Source organism: Lemur catta, chromosome 2 (assembly GCF_020740605.2).
Source record: "Lemur catta isolate mLemCat1 chromosome 2, mLemCat1.pri, whole genome shotgun sequence".
Taxonomy (NCBI): domain Eukaryota; kingdom Metazoa; phylum Chordata; class Mammalia; order Primates; family Lemuridae; genus Lemur; species Lemur catta.
In genome coordinates, this window is record NC_059129.1 from 102,891,212 (window position 1) to 102,910,204 (window position 18,993).

The following is an 18,993-nucleotide window of genomic DNA, read 5'->3' on the forward strand; positions in this document are numbered from 1 at the left end:
AAATGTTGGAAAAGACTGGAAATGTAAGGTAAGGACTGTCTTATCAGTTCGCAGACAACTGATCTCTATAGAGGAGGAGGGAAGTCAGAGATCAAGCAACGATTACTGGTTTTACTAGCTTAAAAGGTGAGGTGAGCATTTGTATTAGCTTGGGCTGCCATAACAGACTACTATAGGTTTCTATTGTTTATGGGGTGGCATAAACAATAGAAACTTACTTTCTCACGGTTCTGGAGGCTGGAAACTCGAAGATCAAGGTCCAGCAGGATCACTTTCTGGTGAGGGCTCTCTTCCTGGCTTGCAGATGCCTTTTTGCTGTGTCCTCAGGGGAGAGGGAAGGGAGGAAAGTGGAGAAGGAAGAGGGGAGAGGGAGCTGAGCTCTCTGCTGTCTCTGTTTGTAAGAGCACTACTCCTATTGGATCAGGGCCCTACCCTTATAACCGCATTTAACTTGAATTACTTCTGTAAAGGCCCTGTCTCTAAATATAGTCACACTGGGGGTTAGGGCTTCAACACAAGACTTTGGAGGGAACACATTCAGCTCATAACAGCATCTTTGTATAAAGAGACTTGGCAGCACTTTTGGAAAAAGCTTACGCAAAAAAGAGTGCTGAAGAGATACATTTTGATGTTTTAAGTCAACATTTTCACTTCTTTGCCCTATACTATATCCTCTTATTTGTATAAAATAAACAAATTTTCCTATTGGGTTTGTGTGTTGTTTGTCCAAACTGGCTTCCTACTGTCTACTAGAACGACGATGCTACGTGAGGCTTTAAAACACCTACCTCTAGGCAGCCAAAAGAAAGACGGCTTCTACAGAAGATTGGCAGAGAGGACTAATTTTGCTTGATTTTTCACTCAGATGCAATCTGAATTGTTTGTTCCTTTGGGGTGATATTTTATTATGACTTTGAAGCCAAAAATATAAGAAATGAACCTATTTTAAGAAAGTGATGCCTATTTCTAGCATTTTCATTATTCATAGAAAATTACCTTCATCCCCATCCGTATACAAATACAGCATATTATATGATCCAGGAATTCTATGCAAGTGTGCAAAACTGATGCTAACGACTTGCCACATTAAGCATCTGCTCTGTGTTGGGCATCATGCCAGGTGCTGGGAGTACAGAGAATAAAACCCAGGCTCTGTCCACAAAGAATGTACAGTCTGCTGGGGAGATGGACACAAACTTCCCAGTTGCTCTCCCAAGGATGGTAAAGGGTTTGTTCAGTCACCACTTTCTCTTACACAGATGGCTGGTGAGAAAGGCAGCTGAGGTCAAAGAACAGTTTTCCAAGAGAAGATCTACCCTACAAATAGCACAGTATTAAACATACAATCCATGCCAACCAGTGAAGCAGCCAAGTGGACATGTGCAGTGACTACTTTAAATAGAAATGAAAGTTTTATGTCACTTAAACATTGTTCAATTCACTCCATGATGCCTTTGAATATTGGAGTAACCACAGATGATGCATCAGGTAAATAAAAGAAGGGCTGGCTAGGTGCAACAACAGAATGCTCTTATAAAAGGAGAAACTCACAACCCAAACCCATCCACAAAATGCTGCCTATTTGTTTTCTTCTAAAAGTCATCTGATTTTCATTAAAAAAAAAAAGATGTTTCCCCTAAAGATGTTTTAAAAACTGTAATTTTACTTCTGAGGTATTTGCAAGCCTTGCTTTTTTGTAGTTTTGTGACAAAACTACATAAGCATCCTGAACAAAATAACATATTGCAACTCATGGAGAGACTTTGTATTAATATCTCTGCAGGACAAGTATAATCATAAAAGCTTCTAGGCACACAGATAAAAATTTTAACACCAAAGCTTAACACCAAAATTTTAACACCAAAACACCCAAGAGTTTTTTACACTTAAAAAAGCCACACAAGCAAAGTCAATTAAATTTTATTTCAACCAAGAATATAAAATAAATGCAATGTAATTTATTTTAGTTTTAACAGTCATTTCAAGAAGGATGTCAGAACAACTCAAAAGCAGGAAACACCCGCTGCAAAGCGGCAGCTCGTCCCACACCCCACAGGGCTCGCTGGGGCGCAGCCAGCTCCAAGCACACACCTCGCGGCTGAGTGTGGAAAGCTACAGTCATCTCTATAATCATATAAAGAGGGATGCGTGCAGAAAATGACTGAAAAAAGAGACAAGAACTGGTACACTTCACAAATAGGAATTATAGGAAATACAAACTAGGCAATTTAGAAAGGATATACTACATAACATATATAAAAAGTACTTTAAATTGTTGTTAAAAAGGACACCTTCAGTCCAAATTTTGTGTAATACTTTTAGTGTCTACACAGACAAATCTTTAAAAAATTAAATAGTATTAATTTACTAAATATTTAGGAGATAACAGTGCATTAAGGATTTTTTTTTCATATAATACATACACATATCACTCCTTTGCAGTGATAGCATAGAAGAGTAAGTATGGCCTTAAGTACAACACATTTTTTAAAAATCCTAAAACAATGAACTTTGTTTTATGGTATTTGTGACTATTCTTGAGGATCATGGGGACCTAAACTGCTACGTCTTATATAAAATATTACTTGTCCTTGAATCCTTCAAGTCTCTGTTAGTCTAACTGCCATTTCACTACCTTTCTCCACTCCCTAGGAAGACATCACCAGAGTTTTGGATTTGCAATATTCATAGAATTCTTCCTTCATCGTATAGTTTCTGCTACATAAATTTTTTCAAAAGTAGATCAAGCTGCAAGTCTCATTCTACAACTATTTTTTCTTTTCTTTTACTTTTAGCAGGGAAAACAGCATCATTTTAGAGACATAGAGAACCACCAGCAGTTGCTTCACCAAGAATGAGGCCGACACAGGTAAATGTCATCCCTTTCCATTCTTAATACATTTGTAAAAGAGTAGTGCAGAAGGCCAAAATTCTAAGTACTACAGTTTCAAAACCACACAGATATAAAAATATACATGATCCTTGGTTTTTATATGTCATTGAATGATCTACTTCATCACAAGGACTGTTGCAGCCTCATAGTATCAGCCCTGTACCAAGCTACCTTATCCTGGGCTCATCTGTCCTGAAGCTCTTGGATCCCTTTTCCCAAGTGCACACCTTACCAGAAAGCTAACTCTAAAACTGGTTTGTAATATGGACAGCAGAAAACCTTCACTTTGACTCATGCCTTCCTTTCAGTAACTTCCCCTGGTTCCGTATTCCCAGAGGCTGAGGGATGACCGTCCTGAATCCCTGGGGGACATAAGAGTATCTAATAAATTTTCAAAGAGGAATGTGGTCATTTGGGGACTACAAAGGTAATTTTGTCCTCAAAAAGCTCTGGTCCTGCAGTTTTAGGGCCCTTAAGTTGTGTTAAAGGCTTTGTTTCCCTTTATAGAGAAAGGAAATAATGAACCAAAATTACTTCAAAGAGTGATGGGAACCAATGGGCAACACCAACCCTGAGGCAAGAAAAGAGCAGAGAAGGGCCAGTACCAGTGTGGTGACAAGAAACCCAGTCACATGTATAACGGGGGTTTCTGGCTAGGTACTGGAGAACACTGCCCCTCTGCCCTCACAGTTTATAGTTTAGTTCTGCCAGTAAAATTCATAAAATACAGGGAAAGCAGGGTACTCCTGTGAATGTATAAGCACATTAAGAACTGTGTATCAGAGTTGCTTATAAAGTATTAAGGGGCATGGTATTTTGGTTTATGTATCCATTTGGTTTGTCTTCTTTTATTAATTGTGAGCTCCCTTGAAGGGGGGAGCAGAGCTTCTACTGTCATTATAATTACCTACAACCACTTAGTAGAGTGTGTTCTGCTTACAAGAGCCATGCAAGTGTTGCTGAAAGGCTGCTATGAACACCTGCAGATATACACGGGTACCCTTTGTGATATTTAATCACTGGCTTTCTCTAAGGTGGACAGACACAGAAATCCTTCCGTGGCACTGTTTACTATAGAGCAGAATTTGGATTGATAACTACCCAAGTGGGTTTAGAAATAAACAAAAGGACCTTCATATTATCACATGGCATAGATATCCCAGGAGAGCTTACTGACCCCAAATTGGCCATAAGCTCCTTGAGGACAGGAAGTGCACCCTGCCCTTTGTGTTTTCCACCCAGCAGGGCACTGGGCATGTACTCAGGGTGCAGTGAGCATCTGATGACCAACAGCTCTGGACCATGAGGCTGCAGGGCACAGGATAGAACTTTATACAGGTAGCTACATTATGCAGAGGGCTGTTAATTTCTTATTTTAAAAAATGGAAGGGGTAAAATATCATGGAGATGATCAGAAATTCCTTCCAATGGAATATGTCACCTGTTTCATTTTAGTCTTGGTAAGTGTCACTATACAGTCTTATTATTATTAATAAGCATTATTATGCTGAGATCAGTAAGGTCCTGCCTGGCTACAGTATCACATCAATAGTGCAAAATGTATACTGGCTTTTGTCTAAAATCTTATTTTACTTGTGTATGGACCCAGAGTATCATAACCAGGTAGATAAGTTCACAAAGAATAGTTTTAAAAAATGCATATAATTTGCATATACAACAATCAGCTATCTCTTCTAGCTCAAGAAAAACGTTTAAAACAAGGCTGGTGCTGCTAGTAGCATTCAGAAGAACACAAATTGCTTGCCCCACACATTACAATGGGAGCTCTAAGTCTTTACATTTCCTCTGACTCTGGGGAGTGAGGGCTCCTTATAGCAGCTAAGAAAGAACTCAGCCACTAATTCATAGATAATGGAAATGCAAATATTCACTTTTTCTAGTATAGTCTTATACTATCTGCCCATAGTTTTTAGGCACAATTATTAAGTTTTCTCCTAGGGGCAAAAGAAAGCATTCAGTGCAATGAAAAGATTTTTGATAGAATTAAGTTTCAGTAACAACAGCAAAATTTTGCATACATACATAACACATACTTTAAACATGATAAAACCTAAATTTTTAACATGCTTTAAAAATAGTCACTCTATGTCTAATGCAAATACGAATGGAGAACACTGCTCTTTATTTTAAAAGCAGATTAATTTGCAGGCTTCTACTTGAGTACCCTTGATTGTGTAAGAAAGTTACTCACGCAGACCCAGATGTGAAGAAATCAACAGTTCTTTAGAGAAGCCAACTTTATGTACAATGCACACTAAAAGCTTTTCCTTCAAAGGAAAGTAACACGTCCTTTGATCAAAATTACTCCTTAAAGAAATCCTAGTGCAGTTGATATTCTCTTCAGCATTTTGGTGTGGGTCACCAGAGACTCTATTTCATCAAAGCTCTTGAAACCCTTTTTAAGGTAGACTTAGCTACATGAAGGTTAAAATTATAATTCTTAATTACTGAATACTATTCTGAATAAGATGATTCTGGGAACTATGTTCCATATGAATGATTATATAAAAATTATCACATACTTCAGTTCTTCACAGCATAAAGCATAGTCACTGCAAAGATCTAGGCTGTTTTTGGTTGTAGGTTCCCTCTGTCCCACCATTTGTCTTTTTATTAGACCTTCCCTGAAACTAGATAAATAGAAACATGACAGTAAAGTACTTTGGGACAGTAACAGTTTCTGTTTAAGACTTCCATGAGCAAAACAGTTATAGTCTGTGAAAACAACGTAGTGCTTTTAAAAGGTGCATTTTCACCTGTGTTGCTAAATCAGTTCATGAAGTATAAAACTATACACCACTGGAATCCTGTTTCTAAAACATTAAAATCCTATTAAAAGAGCTTCAAAAAGATAAATCATAGTGATTGCTACAGCATGAGAAAGGTGCACCAGGAAATCCTTCAAAAAAAAATGCTGAAGGTTACAGAAGTGCTGGGATTAGATCAGACGCTTTATCAGAGAAGTCACAATGGAACACATGCGGGGAAGGGGTGCTGGGAAACTTCACAAGGATCTTCTTTAAGTCAATAAAGAAGAGATATTAGTCCTGCAAAATGCTCAATATAGAAAGTTTTCCTCCCAAGTGTACGAGTTTTAAATGGCATCATAGTTTGCATTTTTTGGTTCTTTTCAATGCAGACATCATATTGCTGGAGTCTGTGCTCTGGGCTGGCCTGGGCTGAGTAGAGCTGGTCAGTACCGATGGGCCTGGTGAGATGAGTGGTACTGTGAGCTCTGCTGAGACGAGGAGGAGTAGCCTAGTGTGCTCTGGGACTGAGAGGATCCCTGAACGCTGCTTTGGTAATTCAGGCGAGAACTGGAGTGCTAGAGAAGGAAAAACGAAAAGGCAATTACTGATGGAAGAAGAGAATGGCTCAAGATGTTAATCACAGGAGGACAGAGACATTAATATAAACCATTTTTATCATGAGGCTACTGATTCAGAGCCACACAGCTGACAGTTAACTTAATTTGTTAATACATTTTGCTTACTGAAATCACAGCCTAATACCACTGTAACCACGCATTCTGGCAGGTGCAAAGTTTGGCTAGATTTCTTTGGGAGATAAGCTACAGTGACAAACAAAGGCAGAGGAGAAACTTAAGCTGACCCACCGCTTTTTATACTGACGAATTCTGGGGTGAAATTTAACCCTTTGCAAAACTGAGATTTACAAACAAGAATAACCATTTTGGCACATTGAAATCAATGGTATTCATAATGTATACTGACGTGTTAATTTTCTTATTAGAAACAAAGCTGTGATTAAGAAATCATTATTTTAGGCCGGGCACGGTGGCTCATGCCTGTAATCCGAGCACTCTGAGAGGCTGAGGTGGGAGGATTGTTTGAGCTCAGGAGTTCGAGAACAGCCTGAGCAAGAGCAAGAGCAAGACCCTGTCTCTACTAAAAATAGAAAGAAATGATTTGGACAGCTAAAATATATATATATATTAAAAAAGTAGCCAGGCATGGTGGCACATGCCTATAGTCCCAGCTACTTGGGAGGCTAAGGCAGAAGGATTGCTTCAGCCCAGGAGTTTTTAGGTTGCTATGAGCTAGGCTGACGCCACGGCACTCTAGCCTGGGCAACAGAGTGAGACTCTGTCTCAAAAAAAAAAAAAAAAAAAAAAAGAAATCATTATTTTAGAGCAAAGAAGCAGAAACTCAGGGGTTCACCAGCCCCACCTGCAAGACAGAGCAAGGCAAGGTCAGGCAGGCTGTGGTGGCAATAAGTGGGTTTTATAAACTTCAGGTAATGTTTAGAATAAAGCAATTTTCATATGTGATTGTCCTCAAGAGAAGACAAAGAAAAATGTATTTCAATTCAACCTATCTTTATTACTTTAAATGAAACCTTCATCTTCACAGTACCTAAGGCAAATATGAAAAAATGTGTAAAAGGAAAATCCATCCACAGAATAAGAAAGGTGCCTGGTTAAACATAGCACAGCTGGAACTAGCAGTGTCTTTGGCTATATATTCAGAAGGCTGGGGGGTTTTTTTGGTGAGCAAAGTGGGAAAGAACGTATGTAATAAAGTTATTACTTTGAATTAAAAATGTAAATGACCTTGAGGTGGCACTGGGGGTTAAAGGAAAGACAAATCAGCAAGATCCTCCCCCTCAATGCTCACAGGCTGCCAAACTGGACTGCAACATCTGGTCCAAAACAACAGGGCAGTAAGATAGTCTTAGTTAAAAACGACTCTGCTTTGCGCCTTGCTAAGTTATATAACTGATAAGTTGTGTTGGTGAAAGAAGCCTTTCAAAATTCCAAATTTTAACTACATGTTTTATTTTGAAGTTTATTATGAAAAATGTGCTTTCCACTCATAAGTCATTAGCGGCAATTTTGTCATAAAATACAATGTAAACATGTAAGAATCTAATGTGTAATGTATCTTTCTAAAAAGCCAATGTTCTTCTTTTCAAGGTACTAATTGTGCTTGCTTACAATATATACATTGATGAAGCAGCCCAAAAGCCTTGAAACCCTACTAATGGAGCCCACTGAAAAACATGACAAAAGTTCCCCTATTTTTAGTTAAATTTGAGTTAAGTCTGGCCTTGAATAAACTGAGATAAAAGTAACTTAGGGAAAATAAAATATAACAAAATATCACCATTAGTCTTTCTTAGACATTATGAAATATGGCTATTAATTTTTCATTTTAAAAGTGTTCATGATGGAAACTGAAATAAATATAAAGATGTCTTATTCCTGAGAAGACCTCAAATTGGAAGAGGTAAGGAAAAAAGGAAGAAAATGTTAAGACCAACGCCCTGCAAGCAATTGTTAGGCTAGCTATGACTGCTTTTACTTAGCAGATGAGACTCAGCCGGTACAACAGCTCTTCCACACTAAATCAAGAACAAATATGTAGATTATAGATGAGCTACGAATTACACGCAGTGGGACTCCCTGCTCCACCTCATGCTAGTCTCTCCAACTAAGTAGCTGAGGAATCCATTTATGTCATAGATATGCTGGAAAGTTTATTTTTTATTTATTTATTTATTTTTTTTATTTTTTTATTTTTTGAGACAGAGTCTCACTCTGTTCCCCAGGCTAGAGTGCCGTGGCGTCAGCCTAGCTCACAGCAACCTCAAACTCCTGGGCTCAGGTGATCCTTCTGCCTCAGCCTCCCAAGTAGCTGGGACTACAGGCATGCACCACCATGTCCGGCTAATTTTTTTGTATATATTTTTGTTGTTTGGCTAATTTCTTTCTATTTTTAGTAGAGATGGGGTCTCGCTCTTGCTCAGGCTGGTCTCTAACTCTTGAGCTCAAACAATCCGCCCGTCTCAGCCTCCCAGAGTGCTAGGATTACAGGCGTGAGCCACCGCGCCCGGCCTGGAAAGTTTATTTTTAAGTAGACAGAATAATATGGACAAAGAAAAGAAAAGCATTTTGAAGAATTTTTTAATTTGGAAAAAAAACAGAAGGAAATACAGTAATCTGTCTATAATTGACTATAAGCAGGTGACAAAGACTCTCTCCTTAGACCAAAACTCAGTCTCCTCTGAGTCCTCTGATTGACTAGGCCTGACCTTGGGCTTCCCTCTCTGTCCTTGGGGAATCTTATTAGCAAAAATCTCCCACCCTTGATAGTTTATTTTCCTGGCCAGCCTTCAACAATAATCCCATCAAATCAGTTTCACCAAGAGCCCCTTTATCCTTGATGGCTCCTCTCAGTTATTTGCCATCCACTGACCCCTACCCTGCTCCTTGGTTATAAATCTCCACTTGGCCTCCTTGGAGTTGAGTCCAATCTCTGCCCCACCGCAAGACCACGTTGCACTGGTCTCCAAACCTATCGCCATGATCTCTCTGGAATGAAGTCTGCCTTACCAACTTTAACAAGTGTTTAGATAATTTTTTTCTTTAACACAGGTTAATATAATACAATCAGAAACACAAAAATGAACCATTATATATTAATAGTAAACATCTGTTGCTCATATAACAGGGATAAACTAAAGTTTGCAGAAAAACTGGTTTTGTGACAAAACTCAAATATGCTCATGCCTGCTACCCAAATAGCAAGCTGTTTTTAGTAGAGCAAACTGAAGCCTTGATTAGTTTAATTGGAACCAACTGAAAGTATTATATACTCTTTTGCTAGCAGGGAATCTTCATGAAGAGAAGTTTTCAGAGAAGTAGTTGTTGAGATGTTCAAAATGTAAAGCCAGTTTAAGCAGCTATTTATTATGTCTTTCTTGTTAACTTTTCTCTTTATTCCAGTTCCTTATCAGTGAGTTTATGGCTCCCTTGCCAGTGGTTTTGTTTTCTATTATCTCTACCCTAAGTGTCTGCTTCCATGAGTTCCCTGAGGGACCATGGCTCTAAACCTTTTTTTTTTTCAACCTTTCATTTAAGTTTTCCCTGCTTCCTAGGTCTTTTCTTAGCTTGTTACCACCTTGAAAATGGTTTTTCTTTTTGCAAGATTCCCTACGGTTATCACAATGAGAATTTTTACCTCTCTCGCCAAATACCAATCCTTAGATTTATTTCCTTTAATTTTCTGGATTAGTAGCACAACTGTACTTCTCTTTTTTATCTAAATAACAAAAAGTATTGCCTAGTTTCAAAATTATTTCTAGTGAGACTTGACAGTTATTTCTCAGAAGTCTCAGTCTTCATCCCTCCCTCTTCTATATCTATGTGGCTACTTACTGATTCTTTCCTCCCAGTAAAAATAAATCTTTCTGAAGAATGCAATTAATTTTGCCCAAAGTAAGCCACCATGCCCTTCCCTTTTCAAGGGAACTATCTTTTCTGATATACCAAAGCTGATAAGGCAGCTGTTAGGTGAAAGATGGAATTTTCCTTAAGAGGGAAGGTACCTGCCTCCCCACCTTCCCCTTCACTTGTGAGGATAAACAGATCAAGATATGAAAGATCTTATAATTATATAAAATATGATAAAATCTCCATTTTCACATAATGTCCTAGAAATGGGACTGTAGAGTTTGTACAGTCAAATGTTAAAGTATTGCTTCACTTTATAAGGCTCTATTATAGATCTATTTTCCATTTCATAAAACATATAAACATCAAAAAGTACAAACTGCAGAGGAGTACCTGATAATCCGACGGCATAACAGGCCCGCCTGAGTTTGCGCCTGAAGGCCCCAGCCGTGGTTTCTTGTTGGGAGGCACCTGGTTCAGGCCGGAGTCCTGGCTGTGCTGCAGCCCTGCTCCAGCGCCCCCAACCCCGGCCCCAGCCCCGCCCGTGGTCCCGTTGGTCTGGGTGCTGTTCTGCTGTGGCGGGGGCGCCTGTTGGGGGGCTGCGGCTTGCTGTGGAGGGGCTGTGGGCTGCTGATGCTGGTTCTGCTGCTGTTGCTGATTCTTTTAAGGAAAAAAAGCAAGACTGGTATGAAACTAATTAAGAAAAACTTGACATGCACATGTGACTGCTGACCAATCTAGGGGAACACCCCATGGGGAACACTAAAGTGATGAGAAGGACTGCAGAATGGAGCAGCCGGGGAGCACAGTGTTCCCAAAGGTCGATGTACCAAGCTCCAAATATTCTCGGAAGGTCATTTCACTTGCATGGTGACCCTCCAAATCAGTCACAGACATCTACTGAAGGCCATAAAGCACAGAGGAAATAGTTTTGTACTCATTAGAACAGCTATAAGAAGTCTTTAGAAGTCTTTTTCATTATGATTTTGGAAAAGTGGAGCAGTATGGGGAGGTGGCTGACAAATCCTGCTAAGATAAAAGAACAGAGCAATGCTTGCAAAAGCCACCTCCATAAAGTGATGGCAATGACACTGAACAAACAAAAAGAGCAAGAATCAGGAATCACAGAGTAGAATAGGCTATAAAACAAACCAGGAAGTTCATTTTTCTATAAGCTTATTACATTTCAAACTTCAAGGTATGCCTACAATCCCCAAACTTCCATAGAAAATAAATAAATACAAACATAATTAAATAAAAGGTGGTTAAATATACAGGAAATATTAAATTATACCTAAGTTATCTTTTTGCCTCCCTTACTCTCTGGAAGTGAAAGTGTACCATGCAGTTTATACCTTGTCACCTTTCTCTTCCGGTTCATCTTCATTAAGGAATTCTCGTTTGGGGTATGGAATCTGGCAGCCAGCAAATACACTAAAAATCATTGAAAAGAAAAAACATGTAATGACCTAAAATCTACAATATCGTTACCTTGTTAATTTAAAATTTCACTTTTTTCCTAACTTATTTTCTACTCTTTCTCTGTGGCTGATGTTTGCTGGACACCTCCCAATACAACTTAAGCAATAAGAAAAGAACAATTAGTCGTCTGAAGTTTTACACTAATTGCCACTTTCAATTTCAAATCTTGATGGCTGTTAGCTCGTCAACATATATGACATAAAAGGTTTTCCACACTAACTTCATTAGCACCAACAATAACTCAATTTGTATTTGCTTCAACAAGAAAATACTTTTTCTTCTCCTCAAGAAAAACTGCACCTCTAATAAAAGCAAGCACCAAGTCCGTACTTGGGTGTGACAAGGATGAAGGCTTTGAGGGGTTCTGTAGTGCAGTGGAATGCACGTGCTCTGGAATTGCATTTTCTCAATTCCCTACTGGTTTGGTTTAATATCTGATCTGACTGATCAGGCTACAAAGGCCTCATCTGTTATCAGCTTTAGTTTTCATCTATAAATCTGATTAATGGTCAGATTTCTAATTAATGATGAGTGTTTTTGAAACACTCATTTTTATTCACACAGCTCTTCCTGTTTCAAAATACAGGACCGTTCTCTTGAGCAGCTTTTCTGCAGGTAGTATTCATGAGGAAGGTGAAACACTTCAGCAACAAGTGCTTCCTTTTGCTTTCAGCCACCATCTGACATCATCCACCTACAACAAAGGACCCAGGGAAGGCAGGATACATACTCCAAGGTCGGCAAGGGGTCCTCCTGAAAATAGGGGTCCTGCAGAGCCTGCTCTGAGGTAATTCTCTTGGTTGGATCCATAGTAAGAAGTTTCTGAAGCTAGAATAACACATAGGAAATTGATAGCACATGAAAAGGTTGTTTACAAGTCCACATTTTGTCTTTTGTATTGATTAATATCTAACAGGATTAATATCTAATACATTGTGAACGGCTCACTACAGATTAGTATACTGCACACATTAATGTAAAACTGGCAGAAATCATCAACATTAAAGCCCTTTTCTGTGATAAATCATTAACAAAATTAAGGCTAGAAGAAAAGGGTGACATCATAACAGAAAAAAAATTTAATTTTGCCCCAGTAGCCACCAATTTTTTTTGTTTCTAAAGAAGCATAGCTGAGACAATTCCAGGGTAAATGGGACGAAGTGAGAGTTGCGCTAAGGGTCAAATTTCAGCCTGGGAGAGAAGCACCTACCAAGAGGAACACTTTGCTGTCAGGCTTGACCTTGTGTTTCTCCATGTACTTTATGAGGCTACTGTTGGCATACCTGCAAGGACATAGACAGTCACATGTCACTGGGAACACATGCAATTTACATTTTTAATGAAAAGCTGCAACACTGGTTTTCCTATAAGGTATGTGTTTAAGCACTGATTTTTTCTGATTAAAAAGGAACACTACCAAATATTGGCAAATGTGTAAAAGAAATGGGAATTGTTACATATTACACTTCAGAGTTTACGTTGTTATAATCCCTTCGGAAAACAATTATTTATTAACCATTAGGAGTTGAAAATGTGTATAACCTAGGACCCAGCAATTCCATTTCTAGGCACATACTCGAATGTAAGAGATGCTTTTTCTACACATCAGGATACATGGATAAGAATGTTCTTAGCAGCCTTTTAGTAATAGCAAAAAATCATTAACAACCCAGATGAAAGAATGGGGTAAACTGTTATCTAGAAACAGAATGGAATGTTATACAATAGTAAAAATTAAGGTTGACTGGAGGAAAAAAAGGAAGTTGCAGAAAAAAATAGTATGATAGCATTTGTATAAACTTCAAAGACATTAAAACACTAATTTTTAGAGATACATGTGGAGTAAAACTATGATGAAAAATGTGGAATGATATACACAAATTCAAACACTCAGCGTCTACTCTCAAGGAAGGATGTGAACAGGGAGAAAGGGTATACAGGGTCCTTTAGTAATCTTAGCAATATGCTATTTCTTAGGTTGAGAGGGGAGTGAAGGGGTATATTTATATTATTACTCTAAATATGCTATATATTATATTTTCAACACATATTCTTTCCTACATATGACATATTTCAAATTAAAAAGGTCTAATAATAGGTAATATATGTTCATGGTTAAAAAAACAACTAGAGAATACAGAAAAGTATAAAGAAGAAAACTTAAATTACTCATAATCATAATAATTCAATGATAATGAACCACTGTCAAAATTTTTATAATTTTCCTTTGCATGTGTTTCTATACATATACATATATTACCAACAGACATTTTTTTCCTTTGTTTTTATAAAATAGGAATCACGGTATAAAAATTGTTATAGCTTTTTTCACTTAATATGGTTTCATAAACATTTTCCCTTGTCAAATACTCTTTAAATTTATTATTTTGAGTGATTGTATATCTCCTACTGGTACAGTGTTGTTTTTTTAATAATAGCTGTGACACACAGGTCCCTGTAGGTAAATCTGATGCACATGGCAGGGACACAATACTGCACTGCAGGTAAGAATCACAGACCCCTACTGGACCCTAGCTCAGTCATTTACCATTTGTGTGATCTTGGGCAAGTTAGTTAACTTCTATGAAAGCTTTAGGTTCCGCACCTGAGAAATGGGGATTTATAATTATACCTACCCTACAGATCTGCTATGAAGATCATATGAGAAAATGTAGGTCAAAGGCTTAGCACCATCCTAGCATATAGTAAGTACTCAGCTATTTGTGGCAGCTCTGATTACTTCCACAGGATAAATTCCTGGACTTACCAGGTCAAAGGGGATGACTATTTTAAACCCTTTTTTAGGTGGTCTAGAATCTTGCTACACAAACATAGCCCTTGTCAGCAGCCTGGGCATCACCTGAGAGCCTAGATTAGGAATGCAGTTTCTCAGGCCTCCAGATTCTAATTCAGAATCTACATTTTTAACAAGATCACGAAGTGATCTGTATGTAGGTAAAGTTTGAGAAGCACTCATTCTCACCAGGAGCTGAGGAGTGAGATTGCCCATTTTATTGTACCCTTGCCAACACTAGATATTTTCATTTCAAAAATCTTTGTCATGTGTAAAAAAAAAAAATTCCTCTAATACCACAAATTTTTTATTGGCAAGGTACATGCTGAGTGTGGTAATGGGAAGAAACCTTAAAGTGTATGTAGAAATGGGGTCTGTCTACCTGTGTGTGGCCTTCCTGTGGAATCAGCTTTTACTTAGGTTAACTCCAGATGCTAGGTTATTTGTTTCTGTCTTAACATAAAAGGTCTTGATTTTGAGATGTCCTATCACTCAGTTCTCATTTTGGTTTCTTCTTATCTTACTGAATTAAAGTCAAGTTCAATTGTTTGTCATTTTCCAACTTATCACCTTCCAGGTCTGCTACAGTTTAGGAGTGCAACAGTTTTCAAAGATATCCAAACTCTTCATATACTTCATGAAGCAATTTATCAGACTATGTTCATTTGAACATTCAATGTTTAAAATCAACTTAATGATTTCCTTTTAATTCTATTTTTACCTTGCTTTCTAATGAACTAATTGGAGATGACACTTTGGAGAGATTACAGAAACTTCTGTTGTCATTCTTCCCAATTCATTTTAAGAGCAATTTTTTGGGTTCTTTTTATTTGATACAATAAAAACAAGTGGTTATCCTTTTACTTTTTATGTCATTTAAAATAATATTTTCTAGAATCTTTTTCTTCACTATGTTTTACTTTAGTGACTTTTATGTACTGTACTAGATTTCACTAATTCTTAACAAACCCCTTCTTGTCCTATGTATTAGCAGCCTGTTTTTATGTTGGGTAGGATTGCTTGTTTAAGAAGTATGGGCTCTTACCTCTGGATTTTTCCATTATTTTTCTAACCAAATTTCATTTATCTTTTTACATTTTTCTCCTTTTATTTCTGGTTATTGTGAACATAATCATTTTATGTAAAACTTCCCGTTTGGTGTTTAAATACTGAGTTAGACATTAAGTACCTCCATTAATTTTCTCCATCTTTTATATTATTAGAGTATCTTTAATTACTTGAACTACTTTCATTCAATATCCATTTGACAAGTAATTAATCAGCATGTACTGTGTGCCAGGCCCTGGGGACACATATAATGGCATATAGAATAGGGATGATCCATACATCTGGAGGGAAAGACAGAGAGTATTCAAAAGCTAACTGTAGTGCACGATGACCAGTGCTGACAGAAGCAGCACAGGATGCGACAGGACTACAAGGAGGAACCACCTAACTCAGACCTGGAAGGTCAGAGGAGCCAAGACCTAAAGGATGAGTAGAAAAAATGAAATAAGAATCTGACAAAAGGGGTGGGAAGAAACTATATCCTACTGAGAGAACAGCATATGTAAAAATCCAGAGGTCAAAGAAAGCTCAGGGTGTTTGAGGTACTTAAAGAAATCCCCAGTGTTGAGGCTACAGGATACAACGTGGAGAGTGGTTAGAAGATGAACCTGGTGATGAAGAAGCGGAAGCCCTATAAGCCATGTTAAGGAATGGAAAGCAGGGGTAAATTCAGAGCAACTAGGAAACTGACGTGATCAAATTTGCTTTTGATGACGCCTGCAGTACAGGCAGTGAGTTGGAATGAAGAGTGAAGTTAGAAATACCACTTAGGGGGGCCACTGCAAGATTCTAGGGGAGAAGAAGGTGGTGGTTTGGACTATAATAGTAGTAGCATAGATGGAGAGAATCAGAAAGATTCAAAGGACGTTTAGAAGGAAGAACTAGGACTAGATTTGCTAATTGTTTGGATGCTGGGGGTAAAAGGGAAGAGAGTGAGACAAAAGGAGGATCAGGGATAACTCTCACGTCTTTAACTTGAACAATTAGGTCAATCAGGAAGCCATTTTCTAAGAGAAAATATAGTGGGAAAAGAGGTTTGGGAGAATAGATGATGAGTTCAGTTTTGGACATTTAATTTAAAGCATTTATGGAAGATTCAGGTTGGGATTCCATAAGACAATTAGATAAATGGGCTTGAAACTTAGAAAAGAAATCTGAGTAAGATATATAAATTGGGAATTATCAGCATAATTGATGGTAGATTGTGGCCATGAAAATCATGGAGCCTGCCTTCTAGAGTGAGAAGAGAGCCCAAGAACCACCTTGATATCTGTGCTGTCTTTAAGAGATGGACAAAGGCAAAGGACCCTACTAAGGACTGTGCAAAAGAGGGGCCAGAAATGATTGATGCCATTCTCTACTTCTCTTTATGATGTCTGCTTTGTTCCTATAAGCCATCCTGTCCTGAAATTTCCTTGGTAAGTTGCCCAAAAAGAAACTCTTCCACCATTTCCTCCAGGTGTGCATATTTATAACAAAGTCCTTACACACCATCACCTATACTCTCCTCTCATTTCTACTCAATGTATGTGTCTCCACCAGTTTGTTTTACTCAGATCCCAGGCCATATGTTCTTCCTTCTGCCATCCTTCCTGGTTTCCTAGTCCAGCATTTCAGTTACCACTCTTTCATCACTCAGATAAAGATAAAGCTACCACAGTTATGGCCTTGAACTGAATCCTTTATCATGCTAAAACAGAATAGACATTTAAACTATCTATTGACCCTTAAATTCTTTAAAGTTTTTAATTCTACAGACTAAACCTGGCATATATGTTAACAGTATCGGGAAGATCTTTAAATCATAGGCATAATTAATATGCTAAAATCTGAAGTTTCTGGTTTAAATAATAATCTACATCTAATCTACATTTTTTAAAAGATTAATTTAAATGTTCCCATTGAAGTTACTACCTATAATTAATGTGTGATATGTTTGCATCCCCTCCAAAATTCATGTCGAAACTCAATTCCCAATGCAATAGCATTGGAAGGTAGGGCCTTCAGGAAGTGATTAGTGATTAGTGGTGAATGGGATTAATGCCTTATAAATAGGCTTCACATAGCATTCACCCCTTTTTGACCTACTGCCGTCCACCATCTGAGGACATAGCAACAAAGTGCCATCTTAGAAGCAGAAAACAGCCCCCAGCAGACACCAAACCTGCTGGTGCCTTGGTCTTGAACTTCCCAGCCTCCAGAACTGTGAGAAAACAAACTCCTATTGTTTATAAACTACCTAGTCTAAGGTAATTTTTATAGCAGCACAAACAGACTAAAACAATATGGAATTAACTTACGTTGTTCTTCTAAAGTCTTTTTGAAGTGTGGGGTATTCTGGCATCTTTCTAATATCTTCCCAGTCTTTATCTTACAAAAAAATTGAATATTGTTATAGAAAATAATGTGTTCATTCTATTTAAAATCTCATAATTATTTTAGTTTAAAATATACATAAAATATGCTTTTGAAAAGAAATGATTTTTAAATATGACTCGAGATATTATCTTGAAAAGGAAAATGAATTACCTGCCGGAAACCCCATGACACTAAATATCCGATCTAGTTGATCATGATGAAAGGGATTGCTTGTTTTTATATCTTCCTGACGACAGTGAAAAATAGGTTCTGAAGTCAACAATTCAGCAAATATGCAACCTATTGCCCATATATCTATGAAGGAAGAAAAACAAGTTTTGTACACATTTATTGTATTTCCTTGCTTATTCCTGAGTATACTCTCAACCTACAGATAAAAATACTTTTCAGTAAATCAATGTACAAAATATAGTAAGTGCAATAACATATAAATGCCATAAAATCGCTGTATCATGTAACAGATTGAAAGCCAAATAAAAAACATTTACTTGTAAATTTTCTGATGAAGATAAACTCGGGAAACTCAATTTAGCAAGCAATGAATTTTTTAGATTTAGGCAAAAGCCTCTCTAACCACTATTAATAATTTAATCACCCAAGCGTTCAGCTGATGATCTAATACCAGGCATAATAGTTAGATCTGATAGACTGAAACAATATTATCATCAGATATGGTGATGTGAGTCCCTTAAAGTAATCAAAGGAATAATGATAGAGCAGAATTTATAAGTGTTAAATAGATACTACACACCACATAAAAGGATTTGGAAAAGAACTTTTGTCTGAAACACTACCAGCTTCAGTTTTTTCAACAAATTGTAAAGTCTAGACATTCATAAATAATACAAGTATATATAAGCACTGCATGACACCAGGAGGGATAGATCTTATCTAAACATATTCACTCAGATGCTACCCCATCTTTATTCCTTCCAACCCCCAGGATAAAGTTAGGCATTTTTTTAAAAAGTTCTATTAACTATTTAAAATTACCAGTTATAGATTATTCCATTGAATTGTACACATTGAACTGTGATTTATATTCTGAGACCATATTATATTCATAATGTTTTGTGAATGTATAAGGAAATTGTATAAGGAAATGTATAATTTCCAAATGTATAAGGAAATTAACTCTTGTGAGATGTATAATTCACCTTT

At 37.4% G+C, this 18,993-nt stretch overlaps 1 protein-coding gene across 4 annotated transcripts in view; it reads right to left on the reverse strand.

The window, feature by feature from the left end:
• Positions 1-1,904: 1,904 nt before the first annotated feature.
• CDK19 (cyclin dependent kinase 19) overlaps positions 1,905-18,993 on the reverse strand; it is a 137,397-nt gene continuing 120,308 nt past the window's right edge. For 3 of the 4 annotated variants that reach the window (XM_045544180.1, XM_045544179.1, XM_045544182.1), the window contains 7 exons: positions 17,983-18,126; positions 17,754-17,823; positions 12,802-12,874; positions 12,322-12,419; positions 11,465-11,543; positions 10,503-10,769; positions 1,905-6,239 (listed from right to left, as the gene is read on the reverse strand). In XM_045544180.1, the coding sequence (XP_045400136.1) occupies positions 6,108-6,239; positions 10,503-10,769; positions 11,465-11,543; positions 12,322-12,419; positions 12,802-12,874; positions 17,754-17,823; positions 17,983-18,126 (863 nt within the window). In that variant the 3' untranslated portion in view covers positions 1,905-6,107. Of the gene's footprint in view, positions 6,240-10,502; positions 10,770-11,464; positions 11,544-12,321; positions 12,420-12,801; positions 12,875-17,753; positions 17,824-17,982; positions 18,127-18,993 lie in introns of those variants that run through there. The other variant, XM_045544181.1, reaches the window with a different exon arrangement.